Raw genomic sequence first — 17,993 nt, forward strand, 5'->3', positions numbered from 1 at the left:
GCAGGGGGTTGGGGTGCGGGATGTGGCAGGGGGCTCAGGGCAGGGGGTTGGGGTGCGGGAGGGGTGTGGGATGTGGCAGGGGGTTGGGGTGTGGGATGTGGCAGGGGGCTCAGGGCAGGGGGTTGGGGTGTGGCAGGGGGCTCAGGGCAGCGGGTTGGGGTGCGGGATGTGGCAGGGAGCTCAGGGCAGCGGGTTGGGGTGCAGGATGTGGCAGGGGGCTCAGGGCAGGGGGTTGGGGTGTGGCAGGGGGCTCAGGGCAGGGGGTTGAGGTGTGGCAGGGGGCTCAGGGCAGGGGGTTGGAGTGCGGGAGGGGTGTGGGATGTGCCGCGTGTTTGAGACCCCTGGTCTAGATAATTAATCCTGCCACGAGTGCAGGGGACTGGACTCGATGCCCTCTTGAGGTCCCTTCCAATCCTATGATTCTATGATTTGCTCTGGACACTCCGTGCCAGCTTTTTCCCAGATGCCGAGTACCCACAGTTACCTCCATGGCACCTTTGAACGCCGGGCACTAGATTGACAACTCCACCCTTGTTACAAGATGATTCATTTCCTCCAAACAGTAGATGAGGCTTTTCTGAAACACCCCATTGCAAACTCACTGGCACCCACCCGCCGTCGTCGTATTTGGGGACTGCCCAGGTTTGCAGCTCACTGGATGAACGGGCAGGTGTCACAGCACCAATGTGTCTGGTGCATGATGATCGAAAGCTCCTCATAAGCTTGATTTCCCCCACCCCCCATTGTCACCAGGGTTCTTGGTCTATCTCTGAGAAGGTTTTTGTGCTATAACTCCAGCTAGGATCCTGGATGTTCCAGTCACAGTCTATCTTTGGACTCCGGAGATGGCTATAAATAACCAGGCGCTTTCTCTCCTGTGCGTTTGTTTAGGCAAGAGGGCGTTCAGGATGGTGGTGAACTTCTCTTTGGAGGGATTGACTCCAATTTGTACTCTGGTCAGATTGTCTGGACGCCTGTCACCCAGGATGCTTATTGGCAAATTGGAATTGAAGGGTAAGGTTGTTGTCATTGGTATTTTTTGTAGGAATGTAGGGCCTGATTCTGAGCCCATCATAATCAGTGGGAGTCCTTCCATTAATTTCAGTGGGCTTTGGAACATGTTTGATCATAATAACAAACATAAGAATGGCCACACTGGATCAGATGAATGGTCCATCTAGCCTGTCTTCCAACTGTGGCCAATGCCAGGTGCTTCAGCGGGAATGAACAGTACAGGACAATCACTGAGTGAACCATTCCCTGTTGTCCACTCCCAGCTTATGGCAAGCTGTGGCTAAGGACACCCAGAGCATGGGGTGGGTTGCATCCCTGACCATCTTGGCTAATAGCCTTAACCTGTCCTCCGTGATCAGACAGAGGACTCTGGGAGCCAAGACCTGGACTCCTGGCTCCTACTCCTGACTCGGCTCCTGGGTTCTACTCCAGACTCTGCCCCTGAGTCTCTGTGGGACCTTAAATAACCCAAACTTAAAAAGTTCCAGAGATGCCACGAGAACACAAAACAGTGGCTCTAACATCTCTAATGGCAGCACCCCCATGTTCTTGGTTCATCACGCAAGAGATGGGTACATCGCTGCGGAATTTTCCTGCTGAAGTGTCCTGTGTTCTGTTCCCTTAGTTTCTCTGTTGCCGGACAGTCCACTGGCTGGTGTAGCAGTGGCTGCCAGGGGATTGTGGACACTGGAACTTCCCTCCTCACTGCTCCACAGGCGGTTTTTTCGCAGTTGATGGAGGACATTGGCGCTCAGGAGAACAGCGATGGAGAGGTATGGAGAACAGCTGGCCACCGGGAGGCTTAAAAGTGGAAGAGGGGAAGAACCTTGCTGCTAAGCAGGTTTCTGTTAGGTGAAGCAGCTTAGAGAAAGTGTGGTCTAGTTGTTAAAGCAGGTGACTGGTTGTCTGGACTATTCTATTCTTGGATCTGCCACTCACTCTCAGTTGGGTCTTGGGCAACTCATTTAACCTTTTTTGTGCCTGTTTGCCCATCTGTAAGGTGGACCTAATAATCTCTGCTTGTTCAGGGTGTTGAGGCCTTTCAACTGTAGTAAAGCATTTGACTTCCTTCCTTTTCCATGTGATTGTTATAAAGAGCTTTCCCAGGCTGATGGAAGGCAGTCTGTGTGGAGAAGTGCGGGGTTCGAGAGTCCCATGGGATGTAGCATTTTGTCTGCAGTGGCTGTACATAGTACGCAAACCTGCTCTTGCTTCCTCTTTCCACAGTACATGGTTAGCTGCAGCAGCATTGACAGCATGCCTACCATCTCCTTCACCATCAGTGGAACCAGCTTCCCGCTGAGCCCCTCTGCCTACGTGCTCCCGGTATGGATTCTCATCGCAGTGCGCTATCCTCACCTTCCTCTACTTGCATAGTCTCCTCTGGGTGGGCTCCCGGAGAGCTGTATATTTGATATGGGTCTGCTGGGCACATCCGTACTTGTGTTATCCATGTGACGGGGTATGACCAGAGCTTCCAAACCAAAGGGCTTTAACTCAGCTTTCTATCTTCTTCTCAACAGAGCAAAAGCACCGAGTGCGTTGTGGGCATCTCACCCACTTACCTGCCATCCCCGAACGGGCAGCCCCTCTGGATCCTGGGTGACGTCTTCCTCAGGGCATATTACTCTGTTTATGATGTAGGCAAGAGTCAGGTGGGCTTTGCCCCAGCAGCGTAAGTGCCATCGACTGTCTTCCACGCTGCTCCGAACTGTCTCCTGCCTCTGCTCCAACCTGCTGGGCTGTGACACTCTGGCCCCCTCATGCCTCTTGCCAAGGATTTTGAACGTCTCTGTGTACTGAACTTTTGCAAATTTCTGAAGCCTCTCTCCGGTGAATTCTGGGCTCCCCTTCGAAGGTGACTGCAAATAAATAAAAGGCATTAAAAACATGAAGCACATGTGTTTTGGTTTGATCTCTTGGTGCAAAATAAACACCTGGCTGAGGGAAGCATGGCATCAAAGCAGTATGTCCTGGGCAGAAACATGCAGCTGCTCTGAGTAGGGGCCAATTTAAAGCTAAACCAACCACAGGAATTTCATTTAAATACCACCCACACTTAACATGGTGTTGTAGGATAGTCATGCTGCAGCTCCAAGTTTAAACACTACCTGGCTCACTACACCTTCCCTTCCTTTGTTGGGACTAGTGGCTTGATAATATGCATCTCTTTTAATCTGTAGATCTCAAAGCACTCTGAGATGTGGAAGCAGAGGCCCAGGGAGGGTGAGGTTTAAGCAGAACCCTGGTCACTTAGAAAATGATCGTCCCTCCTTTAGTTAAGATAAGGTTGATAAGAATGTTTGGTGGTTATGGCAAAGGCCTGAGAATCGTGAGTGCTGGTTCCATTCCTGACCGTGCCGCTGAATCCCTATCTGAACTCAGGCAAGTCACTTCCCTGCTGTGGGCCTCAGTTTACCCATCTGTTAACTGAAGACTACAGCTGGTCAGAAAAACTTCCAATTCAACAATTTGCCAATTCAGCAAGACCACAACATTTCACAGATCTGGTCCGATTTCACCAAAGAGCCAACGGAACCAGGAAGGTGGAACTCTAGGGAACCTGGCACATTTCAACACCCTGGAGGTGGGGCTTGTTGGCCCTTAATCTTCTGCTACAGAATCCGAGTTGATGTCAATGGGACATTGAACTCATGGGCAGAAACATCTAGCCACTCCTGATGAGCTACTCTGAGCACGGGCAAATCTAGGGGCCAAATTTTGCTCTCAGGTACAGTGCTGTCAGCTGCAATCAGTGGGAGTCGCTCGTATCCTGCCTTGGGGTAACGGTGCTCCAGAATTCCAGTCCTGGCTCTACTGCTGACATTTGATGTGACAGAGAGCAAGTCACTTTCCCTCTCTGCCATATGGGGATAGGAACACTTTCCTCCTTACTTAATTTACCCTCACAGCTGCCTAGGGTTGCCAGTTTTGGCTGGATGTCTTCCTGGAGGCTTCATCACCTGACATAATCTGTAATTAAAGTTTCATCTTTAATTCCTGGAGACTCTGGGATGATCCTGGAGGGTGGGCAACCCTGCAGCCTCCTCTTTCGACTTTTGTGAATAGAAGACAAGGATCCTGACTGCAGCTTAGCCTCCCCACCCAGCTCCGGGACTGGCGGGGCAGAAAGCCTGGGTGCTCAGTCTCCAGGCCCCCTCCAGCTGCAGGCAGGCAGAAGTGAAATTGACAAGAGCGCCACAGCCTGCCTGCCTGGGAGCTGTCACTTTGACTTTCCTGACAGGGAGTTGACATTTTTTTGGCAAAACCTGAAATTTTCCCATGGCTTTGCAAAAAGGGCATTTTTCTTGGGAAATGGTTCAGACAAATTATTTCCCACCAGCTCTAGTAAGAACCGATGGTACTAAATGACCAGGCCCCAGAAGGCATGTAACTGTAGGGCACGTTTTGTGGCTGGGTCGTGCTAAGGACAGCTTCAGCTTTCTCTTGGGATCTATGCAATCTGTCTTGGTCAGTGGCCACAAGATGTACGTGACTCTGTGAAAAGTTCACATTTCCCCTTGTTTGCTCTAAGCCCCTGCCCAGCCAGCCTCACAAGTACCTTTTGGAGGGTCTCAAAATGCTCTTCATAACTATCGCCAGGACTAGTATATTGTCTTAGTAAAACCGAGTGCCAGGAATGCCCTATGATACACAGCCCATGGCTCACTGGCAAATAGCAGGTGCACAAACTATTCCAAACACTAGCCTGTTAGATTGGAGTAAGCCTTTGTGTCTGTTAATTTGGAGACAGGGTTGGACAAGGTTGATCGTGGAGAAATGCTCTTCACAGCTAATGAGGCAAATATAATCTCTCTTCCATGTAAAGTAAGCTGATCCGCATGCAATACCGGCTTTATGGTAGGGTAACCAGATGTCCCGTTTTTATAGGGACAGTCCCGTTTTTTGGGACTTTTTCTTATATAGGTGCCTATTTCCGCCCTCCCCCCCCCCACCGCCTGTCCTGTTTTTTCACAGTTGCTATCTGGTCACCCTACTTTATGGGATCCTTGAAACGGCCACTATAAGGGTGCTGCATTCACTCCAGCTAACCTTGGATAGATTTCCAGAGCCCAGTAAGTGATATCTCTGTCCCTGGCTGTATCGCAAACGGTAGTGGATGAGCTTGAAAAAATTTAGGCATTGCCCCCTGGTGAAGTTTTTGCTTTCATGTGTGTTACCTTGAAATCATTGTAAAGACCGACAGCCCCATTCTTTTCCTACTGACGCTATAAGGGTGCTCCATTCACTGCAGTTAACCTTGGATACAATTTCAGCATCCTGTAACTGTTGCAGCTCTTCCTCTATCTTTTGGCCATATCACAAAAGGTTAGTGGATGAGCGCCCATCATTAAGCACAATTTTTGCTTTTATGTCTTATATTTGCTTTCGGAAGTGTTGGGGAGCAGTGACTTAACAGAATTTCCATAATCTCAGCAACTCTTTCATCGGTTGGTTTAACAAGAGTAAGGCTGGTAGGCATAAACAGCGGTCTTTCATTCAGGATAAATGTAAAACAGAATGGACCTCCTTTAAGGGATAAATAGCTGACACAATAGAAGCCTCCGCCCAAAGCAAAACCACAGGCAAGACGGGAGTAGGAACCAGCTTTGAGGCCCAAAGGGAGTTCTGTTGCGATCACAGCAGAGCAGAATTTTTTGGCTGGAATTTTTCCACAAAAAATGCAGATTTGTTTCAAAACCAAAACGTTTTGAAAATTTGTTTCAAACTCACCAAATTGTTTCAGTTGAAAAAACAAACAAAAACGAGTGTTTAGTTATGACATTTTATAAATGAAGCTTTTTGAGTGATTCACAACAAATTTTGTTTAGAAATGTACTCCTAGTTTGTTTGTTTTTATTTCAAAAAAAAAAAAAGCTCAAAAGCAAAACCAAAGGCTTTGTTTTGGGTTGAACAATGCACTTTGACCCAAAATATTTTTTTGGGTACATCCAATGATCTAAAAAATCAGTTATTCACACAGCTCTAACTGTGATCCGATAAACTCAGGACCGGGGGATCGATTGGACTGGAGTGGTGTGTCTGTGTGTGTGAGGGAAGAAGAGAAACACCACAGAAACAAATTCAGGAAAGGCCTGGGAGCGTGGCTCTGAGACACAGCCTAGAAAGAGGGAGATTTTGGGGCTAAGTGCTAGCTAGAAAGGGGCTTGGAACTGTGAGAAAGAAACTTTCTCCTGATGTTTGATTCCTGTTGTTTTCAGGGAAACAGGACTTTGTACGGTCTTTGTAAGTGAACCAGATTGCATCAAAGAAATATCTGACTCTAACATGACTTTCTTCTCCTAAGCAAAACAATCAGCTAGGCCTTGAATTTTGGCTAACCACTAGGGTCAAAAAGAGAGAACTGTATCAAATTTCCATTCATTGCAGCCAGCGATGGATTTCTTCATTTTTGGCAGGGAAGTTTCGAAGCAAACAGATAACGCTCCAGTGTGTTGACATTTTGACAACACCTTTCTTTTGTTGTGAGCAGAGGTTTGCTTCTGAGCAGATCTTAATTGTTTGATCTTGCTGTCAAAAGTGCTAATTGCTTTACAATCTCAGCACCCAACAAAAGAAACAAACATCTTCATACTTCACGGAGAAATAAAATACACCAAGTGTTGACGCTGGGTGAGCACCGTGATATGGGAATTTGGGTGCCAGCAGATAATGGAGCAGGGGGCAGTGCCCAGGATATAAAAGTAGGGATTGTAGATTAGATGCGTCAGCCTAGTTTTGTGGCAGTGACCGACGTGTTCTGATCAGGAGCTGCTTGGTGGAGAAATCGAGCACCATGAAGTGGCTCATCCTGGCTCTGGTTTGTCTCCAGCTCTCAGAAGGGCTGGTGAAGTGAGTATTCCAGAACAGATATTGTAGTGAGGAGTGCGTAGAAGTACCCACATAGTAAATAAATCAGCATTTCTGTATTCTGCTAAGTTATGTCCTTATGTTCCTTACAAAGTACTATTAATTGTATGATATTTGTAAATATATTTCTGCCTCTGCTCAGGCGTTCTCACTTTGAGTGATAACACACTGATCTGTAAGAGGTACTTAAGAGGAAGGAACGGCATTATGGCAGGATACAGAGAGGAACAACATGAGAGATGCTTGGGAGGACGAACCATTTCCTGAGCTGCTCTTGTTCTGTGCAGAGTCACTCTGAAGAAAGGAAAGTCTATGCGAGAGGTGATGAAGGAGAAAGGAGTTCTGGAGGATTTTCTGAAGCATCACAAAGTTGATCCTGCCAGGAAGTACCACTTCAATAATTACAATGTCGCTGATGTACCAATAGCCAACTACCTGGATGTGAGTATTAAGGCTTTCTCCCTGTCTCCTTTATTTATGTAGTCTTGCTAGCCTTCTTTCCTTCCCTATTACCTAGTCAATCTGTGTACTTCTGTGGTCACAAGTCAATAGATCCCTCTTTTCAGTCCTTGGAAATCTGTAACTATTTTGAAGTGGTTTGGATGAAAAAGATCTAACGGAATACAATGAACACACAAGTTCTGCTTCCAATTGTATTTCCATTTGGAGAAAAAGCAGAGTCTAGGTTGCCCTGCTTCCTCCCACTCCCACTTTATCACTCTCAAGTGTTTGCTTTGTATTCCCTGGGACACATAATGTGTCTTCTCCAGAGACTTGGCGTACGGTTCTAGTGCAGGACTGGGAGTCGAGAAGTCACAGTTCTGTTCTTGTCTCTGCGACTGACTTGCTGGGTGAATTGGGCAAGTCACTTTTCTTCATACCTCAATTCCCCCATATGCAAAATAATGGACCACCCCTGTGGAGCTTAATTCCTTAAAGGCTGTAAAGACCTTTGGCATCTTCAGATGGAAGATGCTAGAGAAGTCAAAATGTTGGAATCTGATTAAGAGCACAAAGGAATCCCCCTGCCCACACGTCTTCTCTCTTTGCAGTCCTTCTACTTTGGAGAGATCAGCATTGGAACTCCGCCCCAGAACTTCTTGGTTCTCTTCGACACCGGCTCCTCCAACCTGTGGGTTCCATCTACATACTGCCAGACTGAGGCCTGCTGTGAGTACTGCTCAGCTGTTAACTATTCAGTAGATGCATGTCCTGGGCGCATTGCTCCTGAGAAGCGGAGTCAAATTCCAACTAGGCAAGAAGATGCAGCATCTTCCAAATCAAAAATGATCCTCTCAGACAGTATTTGTGAATGTCATACTAAGATATCTGCTAGTCTCCTAGAGCTCTTTTCTAAGCCTTGAATACCGTATGGATCGCTCTTTCCTTATAAAAGGTACTACAGTATTCTAAAGTGGTAGTCCAGAACTCTACAGCTGAGAGACTGCACTGTAGAATACTGTAGTGTGTATACTAAAGTTTAAGCAGTCATGCTGGGAGTCAACAAATGCTATGAATGGCATAACTATTACCCAGAGCTTTAGCTGGTATAAATTGACTTCAATAGAGCGACACTTATTTATACCAGTTGAGGATATGGTCCATAATTCTTAAATGTTATGGTTACAGGTACAAGATAGGTAAATAAAGAAGATGGGCATTAAAAAAAGTCTGTTTGAGGTTATCTGGCTTAATATCAGTGCTTTGCTCTGCCATATAAGAACTCCCGGGCTGACTCTTGGTCCTGTTCTTTCACTCCACGTCAGCTGTTGGGGAAATGCTGCCTCGTCAGGGCACTCAGTCTGCAGTTGAATGGGACCGGCTCAAATCACATTGCAGCCACCAAAGAGAATGACCATGATGTTGCAATCTTGTTTTTAATCTAGCCAATCATGCAAGGTTCAACCCCAACCAGTCATCCACCTTTTCCGACATTGGAGTGACCTACACCCTGGACTATGGGTTTGGAGACCTGACTGTGGTTTTAGGTTACGACACGGTGACAGTAAGTGAAATTTGCGCCACCCCCATCACGCGTTGTCATTTGAGCTGTGTCTCTGGCACTGTCAGAGGGCATTGGGATTAAAAACATGTGGGGTTGTGGATAATAAAGTCTTGTTTTGAATGCAATTTACTGAAGCGTGTACCCCACATAGCAGCAGGAATACGTGATCCGTCTTTCTAGTTTAACTGCAGTGGGCTTGGAGACATTTATCTGAGGACACTTTATGAGCTAAATTCCACTGGCATCCGTGTTGTGACACCAGCAGTGAATTTGGTCCTGTACATATGATTTTTATGTTGTTAATTAGACCCTGTTAATACAGGACATAATAAGGGCTTGTGTACATGAGAAACTTGCACCAGTTTTAACTTAAGATGTGGGTTTAAACCGATTTAGTAAAATCGGTGCAAACCCCGGTGTGGATGCCCTTGTGTTGTTTTGAGTGGCTTATTTTGGTGTCATTGAAGTTGATCAGGAACATAAGAGTGGGTTAGCTTCTTTAAGCAAAGTGACATAAAGCCACTCTTAAATCGAGAGAAGAGCTTCTACAAAGGAGTTTGCACCAGTTTAGCTGAACTGGTTTAAAAAATGGTTTAAGTTAAACTCATGCAACTTTCTCGTGTAGACAAGCCTTGAGTTAACCAGTGCATAGGTCAGTTAGGAATAACACTAGCTATACTGACCATTACTAGGCACAAATTCTATGGCTATGGGGTTTTTTATTTTGCTCCAATTTTGCTGTGCCTTGAATTTTCTTCTCTGATTGAGACACTGTCTCAACTGACTCCCACCCCATATGGAGTATATGCAGCTGCTTAGAGAAGCATTAGATCGGCATCTAACCCTAATGATGTGCTTTATCGGACTGTCTTGAGCGTCAACCACCTTTGAGAATGAAATGGTTACTTGTTTTCGTTGTCAACTTTTAGAATAAAATTCTAGCTGAGAGCAATGGTTTTCTTCCCCGGTAGATCCAGAACATCGCCATTGAGCACCAGGAATTTGGTCTGAGTCAGGATGAGCCTAGCAGCCCCTTCTATTATACGTATTTTGATGGGATTTTGGGAATGGCTTATCCTCCCGTAGCCATACCGGGGTACAGGACACTTATGCAGGAGATGCTGCAGCAGGGCCAGCTTACTGAACCCATATTCAGTTTCTATTTCTCACGGTAAGATCTCTCTCTCTCACCCCTCCTATGTATTTTCGGTCTATATTTCCATCTCTCTCTCTCACCATATATTTACCCCTTAGTCTTCTTACTGTCGATCCATCACCCAGACCCCCATGCACATGTATTTTACGCCCCATGCTCCACAGGGCAGAATCTGATCCCTGTCTGATATTTTAATTATTTGTGTTTCCAGGCAACCAACGTATGATTACGGAGGGGAAGTAATCTTGGGTGGCATTGACACCCAGCTGTTCTCTGGCCAGATTACCTGGGTACCTGTTACCCAAGAAGTTTACTGGAAGATTGGTATTGAAGAGTAAGTTTTGTTTGCAACCCCCCCCTTTATTAACGTGGGCGTGAGTCTTTCCTCCTTATTGTCCATGGGCAGTATTTCCAGCTGCAATTAGTGAAGTCAGCTGCCTTTGGTGAACTCAACTTTTCTGTGCTGGAGGCTGAACAAAGGAGGAATTTTGTCTCATTCTCTAGCTAGCCTAGAGAGATTATTACTTACACAAGGTCTGATCTTGACCCAGGATAAAGGTTGGGTCTGGATTTCAGACACACTCAAAAGACTTTGAATCCAGGGTTTTGGTTCAAGTAATGCTAAAAGCGCCCATCGTAGGCCCCAATTCAGCAAAGCTCTTAAGCTTTACTTTTAAACACGTCTTAAGTCCTGAAGCAGCTACTTAGAGATAGGGGCATGCTTAAGTGCTTTGCTGAAGAGAGAGGGAGATAAGCAAGCACTGAAAGTTAAGCATGTGCAGCCGTCCTTTGCTGAATCGGGGCCAGTGACAGTGCTTGGCTCTATAGAATACGGGTCACTGAACTGCACGTTACGGAGTATCTGAAGCCTTGTGCTCTTGGCTCAGCCTGCATCAGAGGCATTCTCGTGGCTGACAGACGTGCACAGTGAAGTCTGTTGGGTTTCCCTCCTTAGGTTTGCTATTGGACAGCAGGCGACTGGCTGGTGCAGTCAAGGCTGCCAGGGCATTGTGGACACCGGGACGTTTCTGCTCACCATCCCAGAGCAGTACATAGGGGACTTCCTGCAGGCCTTGGGTGCTCAGGAATCCAATGGAGAGGTAGGAGCAACAGGTGCCTTGCCGTGCTGCCGAGGACATCTGTGAGGGATTTTGCAATGCCTGACACGAGGAATCCAAGACACAAGAAGATGAGACTGATGGGCTTTTGGGTGATCATACAAGGGTTCCTAGAGGAGCTCAGGGATTTAAACCAGAAGTTTAAAGCTGGTGACAGCATTAACTACATCTGGGGAACAGAAAGTGTCCCCTGAGTTTGGGGAGAGAGCTTCTGATCTCCCTTTCCCCAGTGTAAATCAGAAGCAATTGGGCCAGATCATTAGTTGGTGTAAATGGGCATAGTTCTGGAGCGACGTTGACTTACACTCCCTGAAGAGCTGTTTCAGTGTAAAGTCAGCATGAGATCTGAGGCAAGCCGAGTGGGCGTACCATTGCGGGTGGCCACACGTCAGGCAGAAGAGCATGTGCGAGGCTGGTGAATTGCTGCCCATGTAATGGCAGAGTGCTGCAGAGGGGTTTCTACTAGAGCAGTGTGAATAACTGGTTTTGCAGTTTCTCCAGACAACCAAAAATTCGGGGGAAAGATTTGGTTCTGTTCCAAAAATGGTTGTCATTTTTCAGCAGATTGGTAAAGTTCATGTCAGGCCATCAAACCTGGTGTGAGCGTTTCCCTTCATAACCTATAGCCCCATGGTTAGGGAATGGGAGAGCCCCAGGTCTGAATCGCTGCTCTGGAGCAGGGACTTGAAATCAGATTTTCATCTCTCCCAGGGGAGTGCTCTAACCGCCAGGCTATTCTGGGCTGTTACCTGCAAAAATCTAGGCCACTGCGCCCAGGGCCAGCTCCAGCTTTTTTGCTACCCCAAGCGGCGAAGCGGGGGGAAAAAAAAAAAAAAAAGATAAAGCCGCGATCGGCGGCACTTCGGCGGCAGCTCTACCGCGCTGCTTCATTCTTCAGTGTCAATTCAGCGGCGGGTCCTTCGCTCCGAGAGGGACTGAGGGACCCGCTGCCGAATTGCCACCGAAGACCTGGACGTGCTGCCCCTCTCCATTGGACGCCCCAAGCACCTGCTTCCTTCGCTGGTGCCTGGAGCCGGCCCTGACTGCGCCTATATGCTACCGAGGGCTCACGGCGTGACCCGGTTAATTTAGGTATCCCCACCTTTTCCCTACTGAGGGCTTAGGAGGTAAAGCACCTACCCTTACTCACGGGGCTCAAGGAAAACCTGGTCAATTGAAGTACCCGCCCTTACCCACGGTGCTCAGGGCCACACGGGTCTGCGGGAGCTTTTCCCAGTGAAGAGCCTTACACAGCTGTGCTCTGAACGTCTATTTATTAGCAACGTACAGAGAACACATATGCCAAGCCAAGCTCTTATGCTCACCACTCCCAATATACAGACAAACTTCACCCAGTCAGGATTCACTCGGGGGGTGCCGGTTGATGGCTCTGCACGTCACGGTCGTGCAGAGGAGTCAGAGTTCTAGCTCTGGTTCCCAAAGAGCATTGCTTTTTATTCGCATTATATAGGTAAAACTAGCGACCGCCTTTAACTTCACTAAACCTAGAACATTATTCGATCCCCCTAGGTAGCAAAATGTAGCCTGTCGTGCACTGGCACCTATGTTTCCTCCTCCCTGCTCAAATCTTTTTTGCGCTTTATCTTTCATGCCCGAATTGTCACTTATTTATGACCTTCTTTGTTCGTGCAGATGGTCAGCATAAATTCTCTGGTCAGAGCTTATCTGATCTATTTCACCATTTGTTGGGGTCTTTCTGTATCCTCCCTAAAACTTCCCAGCGCCTGGGTGTCTCTACTTTACAGCCCTTGGTGTTACAACTCTTGGTAGGGGCATTCCTGAGGTGGGGATGCCTTAAGCACTGGAGTAATTTTTTCTCAATTTTAGTGGCTGATCAAGGCTCGTTTAGTATAGGGGTGAGTCAAGTCACAGGTTCACAGGGCTGGGTTGCTCCTGATCGCTTCTGTTGAAGCTTGTTCCCCTTTGTATAAAAGCTTAAATATTTATAGTGCCAAAGAGATTTAAATCGTTCTCTGCCTGATTCTCATGTTGAAATGGAACAGCTTCAACAGGAGAGACTGAGAGAAACACACCCCGCAATAGCCTGGTGATTAGAGCACTCACTTGACACAGGAGAGATCTGAGTTCTAGTCCGTGGTACTGGGTGGGGATTTGAATGTAAATTTCCCACCACCCAGGAAAGGGCCTTCACCATGGGGCTAAAAGTTATAAAGAGGGAACACATGTCTGAGCATTGGCACATGGTTTCCTGGCCCTGAAAAACTTTCCACAGCTGAAACTATCAGGTCAAGTTCACGAATAGTTTTGGTCCACCTGAAACTGCATTTTTCAGCAAAACGCTTCTCCCAGCTCTAACTTCTACCCTCAGCTGGGTGGAACGGTAGATACCATATAGTGGCCATTCTCCTCTGTTGGGAGCAGCCTCTGCTCTAGGTTGTTACTGTCTTAACCCCCTCTTGTTCTTTTCTTCCACAGTACGTGGCTGACTGCAGCAACGTCCAGAACATGCCGACCATCACCTTCATCATCAACGGATCCGAGTTCCCGCTGCCCCCCTCCGTCTACATCCTCAACGTATGTATTACTTTAAAGGCAAACCCAACTTCTATCTTATAGTGACAATGAACCATGCATGGTTTCCCAATAGGGAGTCAGAGCTTCTGTGCAAAGGCAGAGACCTTTCCCCCTCCACCCCACCACACTGCAGCTCTGTTTGCCTGTCATTTCTAACAGCACTCAAAAAACGATGGGGTGTTTGTGTTCCAACAATGCGAGCTTATGGGGGTCTGCTCCTGCTCCCATCAAAACCATTGCGAAGCTCCTAAAAATTCCACTGGCACTTGAGAGTGCAGCCTACACAGCCCTAGAGACGTGTCTATCTCTTTTTCCCTCTTACAGAACAATGGCTACTGCAGAGTTGCGGTTGAGACCACTTACGTATCTTCTCAGAATGAGCAGCCAATCTGGATCCTGGGTAACATCTTCCTTAGGGAATATTATTCTGTCTTTGATATGGCTAACAACAGAGTGGGCTTTGCCCCATCAGCCTAGCCAAACCAGGCCTCACCAGAACTGGATGAAGACATTCCCTTTCCTGTCTAAATCTTCTCTCCTGGACACTGTTGGAATCAGGCTGAGTTCGTATGGACAAATTGAATCATTCTTAATGTACCTCGCATATAGCCGTAGCTTGCTTTTGGCTTGTGGGTAACAATCAGTGCTCTCTAAATGTATTATTGCGAATAAACTGCAAAGAGTCAAATTCCTTTTTGTTGAGTGAAGATTGAGCCCAGCTGTTTGTTTGTGGTATCACAACCTTATCATCACACACCAATTGCTACTCAGGTATAAAGGAGGAAATTAACCTCTCAGTGATCCATTTCTGCCCCAATTTCAAAATAGCTAAGCACTTAGCAGCTCCCATTGAAAACAATGGATTAAATCCCCCTTTTGTTCCTATTAGGAAATCTTCTGCAGCACAGAATGACCTTTCTTTGCACAGCTGTAATGGTGATGCCGATTCTTGACTAGCTGGCAAGGGGATGTGGGCAGCTTCATCCCCTGATGTTCGCAATAGGCTTTGAGATTCTAAGATGGGATGGGGATAGCAGGCCAATGTGGTTGCTGTGAAGGAGGTAAAGATCCTGTTTGCGCTTTGTGTTTACACGCTATTACCATTGCATAGATGTCCTGAGGCTCTGGCTCTGTTCCTATCCAAGACTACCCTAACCAGTGGAATAGTACGTGGTAGGGCTCTCAAGCGATTAAAACATTTGATTGCGATTAGTCGCGCAATTAAAACAATTAATCATGCTGTTAAACAATAACAGAATACCATATATGTAAATATTTTTGGATGTTTTCTACATTTTCAAATACACCTCTACCCCGATATAACGTGACCCGATATAACACGAATTTGGATATAACACGGTAAAGCAGCGGGGAGCCCCGGGCCCTTTAAAGCGCTGCCCGAGCCCCTCTGCTTTACCGCGTTATATCCGAATTCATGTGGAGCCCCGGGCCCTTTAAATCACTGCCCGAACCCCACTGCCGGAGCTCCGGTGGTGATTTAAAGGGTCCCGGGCTCCCTGCAGTGGCTGGAGCACCGGGCCCTTTAAATCATCGCCGGGGAAGCCAGTCCAGTCCGGTACAGTGTACTGAGTCTTGCTGGTATGTCGTACCTGACCGTACCGGCTTACTTTAACCTCTGGATACAACGTGGTTTCACCTATAATGCGGTGAGATTTTTTGACTTCAGAGGACCGTGTTATATCGGGGTAGAGGTGTAAATTGATTTCAATTACAACACAGAATACAAAGTGTACAGTGTTCACTTTATATTTATTTTTGATTACAAATACTTGCACTGTAAAAAACAAAAGAAATAGTATTTTTCAATTTACCTAATACAAGTACTGTGGTGCAAACTCTTTATCATGAAAATTGAACTTACAAATATAGAATTATGTACAAAAAAAAATAACTGCATTCAAAAACAAAAGAATGTAAAACTTTAGAGCCTACGAGTCCACTAAGTCCTACTTCTCGTTCAGCCAATCGCTCAGAGAAACAAGTTTGTTTACATTTGCAGAAGATAATGCTGCCCGTTTCTTGTTTACAATGTCACCTGAAAGTAAGAACAGGCATTCGCGTGGCACTGTTGTAGCCAGCGTCGCAAGACATTTACATGTCAGATGCGCTAGAGCAGGGGTGGCCAACCTGTGGCTCCGGAGCCACATGCGGCTTTTCAGAAGTTAATATGCGGCTCCTTGTATAGGCACCGACTCCAGGGCTGGAGCTACTGGCACCAACTTTCCAATGTGCCGGGGGGTGCTCACTGCTCAGGCCCTGCCCCCCACTCCACCCCTTCCTGCCCCCTCCCCTCAGCCTGCAGTGCCCTCGCTCCCCTCCAGAGCCTCCTGCATGCCACGAAACAGCTGATCGGGAGATGCGGGGAGGGAGCAGGAGGCGCTGATCGGCGGGGCTGCTGGTGCGCGGGAGGCACTGGGAGCGGGGTGGGGGAGCTGATGGGAGGCTGCTGACGTATTCTTGTGACTCTTTGGCAATAACAATATAACAATAATAACAATATAAAGTGAGCACTGTACACTTTGTATTCTGTGTTGTAATTGAAATCAATATCTTTGAAAATGTAGAAAAACATCCACATTTTTTAAATAAAATTCAATTGGTATTCTATTGTTTAACAATGCGATTAAAACTCTGATTAATCGTGATTAATTTTTTTGAGTTAATCATGTGAGTTAACTGCGATTAATCAACAGCCCTAGTACATGGAGTTCCTGATTTCCCATGACTGCACTTAAGTAGCTTTAGTTTTGCGTAAGGCTGGTTACTGTTTCACATGTTGCCAGTGCAGAACCTAATACGGAAACACAAGCTCAGCCTTAAAGAGGTGACGGACTAGGAAAGAAAACAGACAGCAGCTGTGCAAACCCTGCTCCCACTGAAGTGTCTGGGAGTTCCGCCATTGACTTCAGGGGGATCAGGGTTCGGAGGTGCAGCACAGGCTGGCAGAAGAGCTGTCAGGATGACTGAGGACTCAGGGCGGATGGGGGTTCTCTCATGTGATGCAGCTGAGGCGTGTGGGGAGCTGTCCACTGAAACTCCTCGCTCGCTAATGCTGTGTTTGCAAATCGGCCTTTGGCTACCACTGGGGAAGGGGAATCTGGGCAGGAGAGCGTGAGAGAGATTAGATACTACAGTCCACAGCATAGTTCAGTTAGTGTCTAAAGCATGTTGTCGCTTTGTGTGCTACTGGAAGATGCTCTGATACTATGGTGATGAGCACGGTATAAGAATCTATGTAGACTAGACTAGAATTTCCAGGAAGATGCAATGCAGCCCTTCCAGCATTGTGTGTGTGTTACTATGTCTGTGGGTCCGTTGGATGACACTTTATAATCCACAGTTATTGGATTCCAGAGCACTTTTGTAAGGTTAAGGATTTACCCTGGAGAACTTGCTTATTATTATTTAATATTTATATTATGGTAGCAGCTAGAGGCCTCAATTGAAACTGAGGTCTTATTGTGCTAGGTGCTGTACGGACATATAAGAGACAGTCCCAAAGAGCTGACCAGCTAAATACACAAAGGGTGGGAGGGGAAACTGAGGCACGGTGATTTCTACAGCAGATCAGCAGCAGAGCTGCGGCAATAATGCAGGTCTCCTGAGTCCCAGTGCACTAGCCACTGCCTCTCTCCTCATGGTTGTGTATTGTGTTCTGTGCTAATTAGCTGCTGCCATCCATCCCAGAAGCAGCTGCATTCTAGTAGTGCTTTGGTAGTCTATCTATAAATGTTGATTTCCCAGCCCACTCTTCTTCAGCCCATTTTGTCTGAGGGAAAGGAAGCACACAGTGATCTCAAAGCCTCAGGGCTTGAATGCAAACGATCAGCATAAAGGACCCAAAGAGTCAAATCCTGCTTTCATTTAAACTGGCATAAAACCAGCAAGATTTCACTGATGTTAGTGGGGTTCCTTTACTCACAATTTTCACAGATGCAAGAAAGCCCAATTTGGCCCCATCATTTTACCACTGAGAAATGTCCCTGGGCCTCTATATTTGGCACAAGGAAGGTCATGAAAAGCTTTTAGATGTAGTCATGTGCCAGGGCAAGGGCTGTGAGCTGGGGTACTTTGTTTCAGTTTCCAATGCCCCTCATTTCAGATCCAACTGTTTGCCACCAGGAAGCACCTTGGCCCGTTGTGGTGGCATGCTGAGGAGCATGTGTTGCTATGGCAGAATCTATAGGGAGCAGCGAGTTGGAAACGTCCTTGTCTGAAGGCTGGGAAAGGAAAGTGCTTCATAAACTAGCCA

The 17,993-nt window shown here is 46.9% G+C and overlaps 2 protein-coding genes across 2 annotated transcripts in view; both read left to right on the forward strand.

Moving 5' to 3' along the window:
- LOC113407127 (gastricsin-like) overlaps positions 1 to 2,693 on the forward strand; it is an 8,181-nt gene extending 5,488 nt beyond the window's left edge. The window contains exons 6-9 of the mRNA XM_026655210.1: positions 892 to 1,014; positions 1,640 to 1,787; positions 2,242 to 2,340; positions 2,538 to 2,693. Coding sequence (XP_026510995.1) covers positions 892 to 1,014; positions 1,640 to 1,787; positions 2,242 to 2,340; positions 2,538 to 2,693 — 526 coding nt within the window. The remainder of the gene's footprint in view (positions 1 to 891; positions 1,015 to 1,639; positions 1,788 to 2,241; positions 2,341 to 2,537) is intronic.
- Positions 2,694 to 6,811: 4,118 nt separating this feature from the next.
- On the forward strand, positions 6,812 to 14,197 carry LOC112109563 (gastricsin-like). Its single transcript, XM_024204129.1, has 9 exons — positions 6,812 to 6,867; positions 7,173 to 7,326; positions 7,938 to 8,055; positions 8,772 to 8,890; positions 9,862 to 10,061; positions 10,258 to 10,380; positions 11,002 to 11,146; positions 13,622 to 13,720; positions 14,045 to 14,197. The coding sequence occupies exons 1-9, from the start codon at positions 6,812 to 6,814 to the stop codon at positions 14,195 to 14,197; spliced, it is 1,167 nt and encodes a 388-aa protein (XP_024059897.1).
- The last annotated feature ends 3,796 nt before the right edge of the window (positions 14,198 to 17,993 follow it).

This window comes from Terrapene carolina, unplaced genomic scaffold (assembly GCF_002925995.2).
Source record: "Terrapene carolina triunguis isolate 2854851 unplaced genomic scaffold, T_m_triunguis-2.0 Scaffold198, whole genome shotgun sequence".
Classification (NCBI taxonomy): domain Eukaryota; kingdom Metazoa; phylum Chordata; order Testudines; family Emydidae; genus Terrapene; species Terrapene triunguis.

What these genes read in the sequence shown, in the direction of transcription:
- LOC112109563 (XM_024204129.1), top strand. Translation starts at nt 6,812, where the DNA reads ATGAAGTGGCTCATCCTGGCTCTGGTTTGTCTCCAGCTCTCAGAAGGG. An exon ending in CTGCCAGACTGAGGCCTGCT is followed by an intron (nt 8,056 to 8,771) that starts GTGAGTACTGCT and finishes TTTTTAATCTAG; the next exon opens with CCAATCATGCAAGGTTCAAC. An exon ending in TTCAGTTTCTATTTCTCACG is followed by an intron (nt 10,062 to 10,257) that starts GTAAGATCTCTC and finishes TTGTGTTTCCAG; the next exon opens with GCAACCAACGTATGATTACG.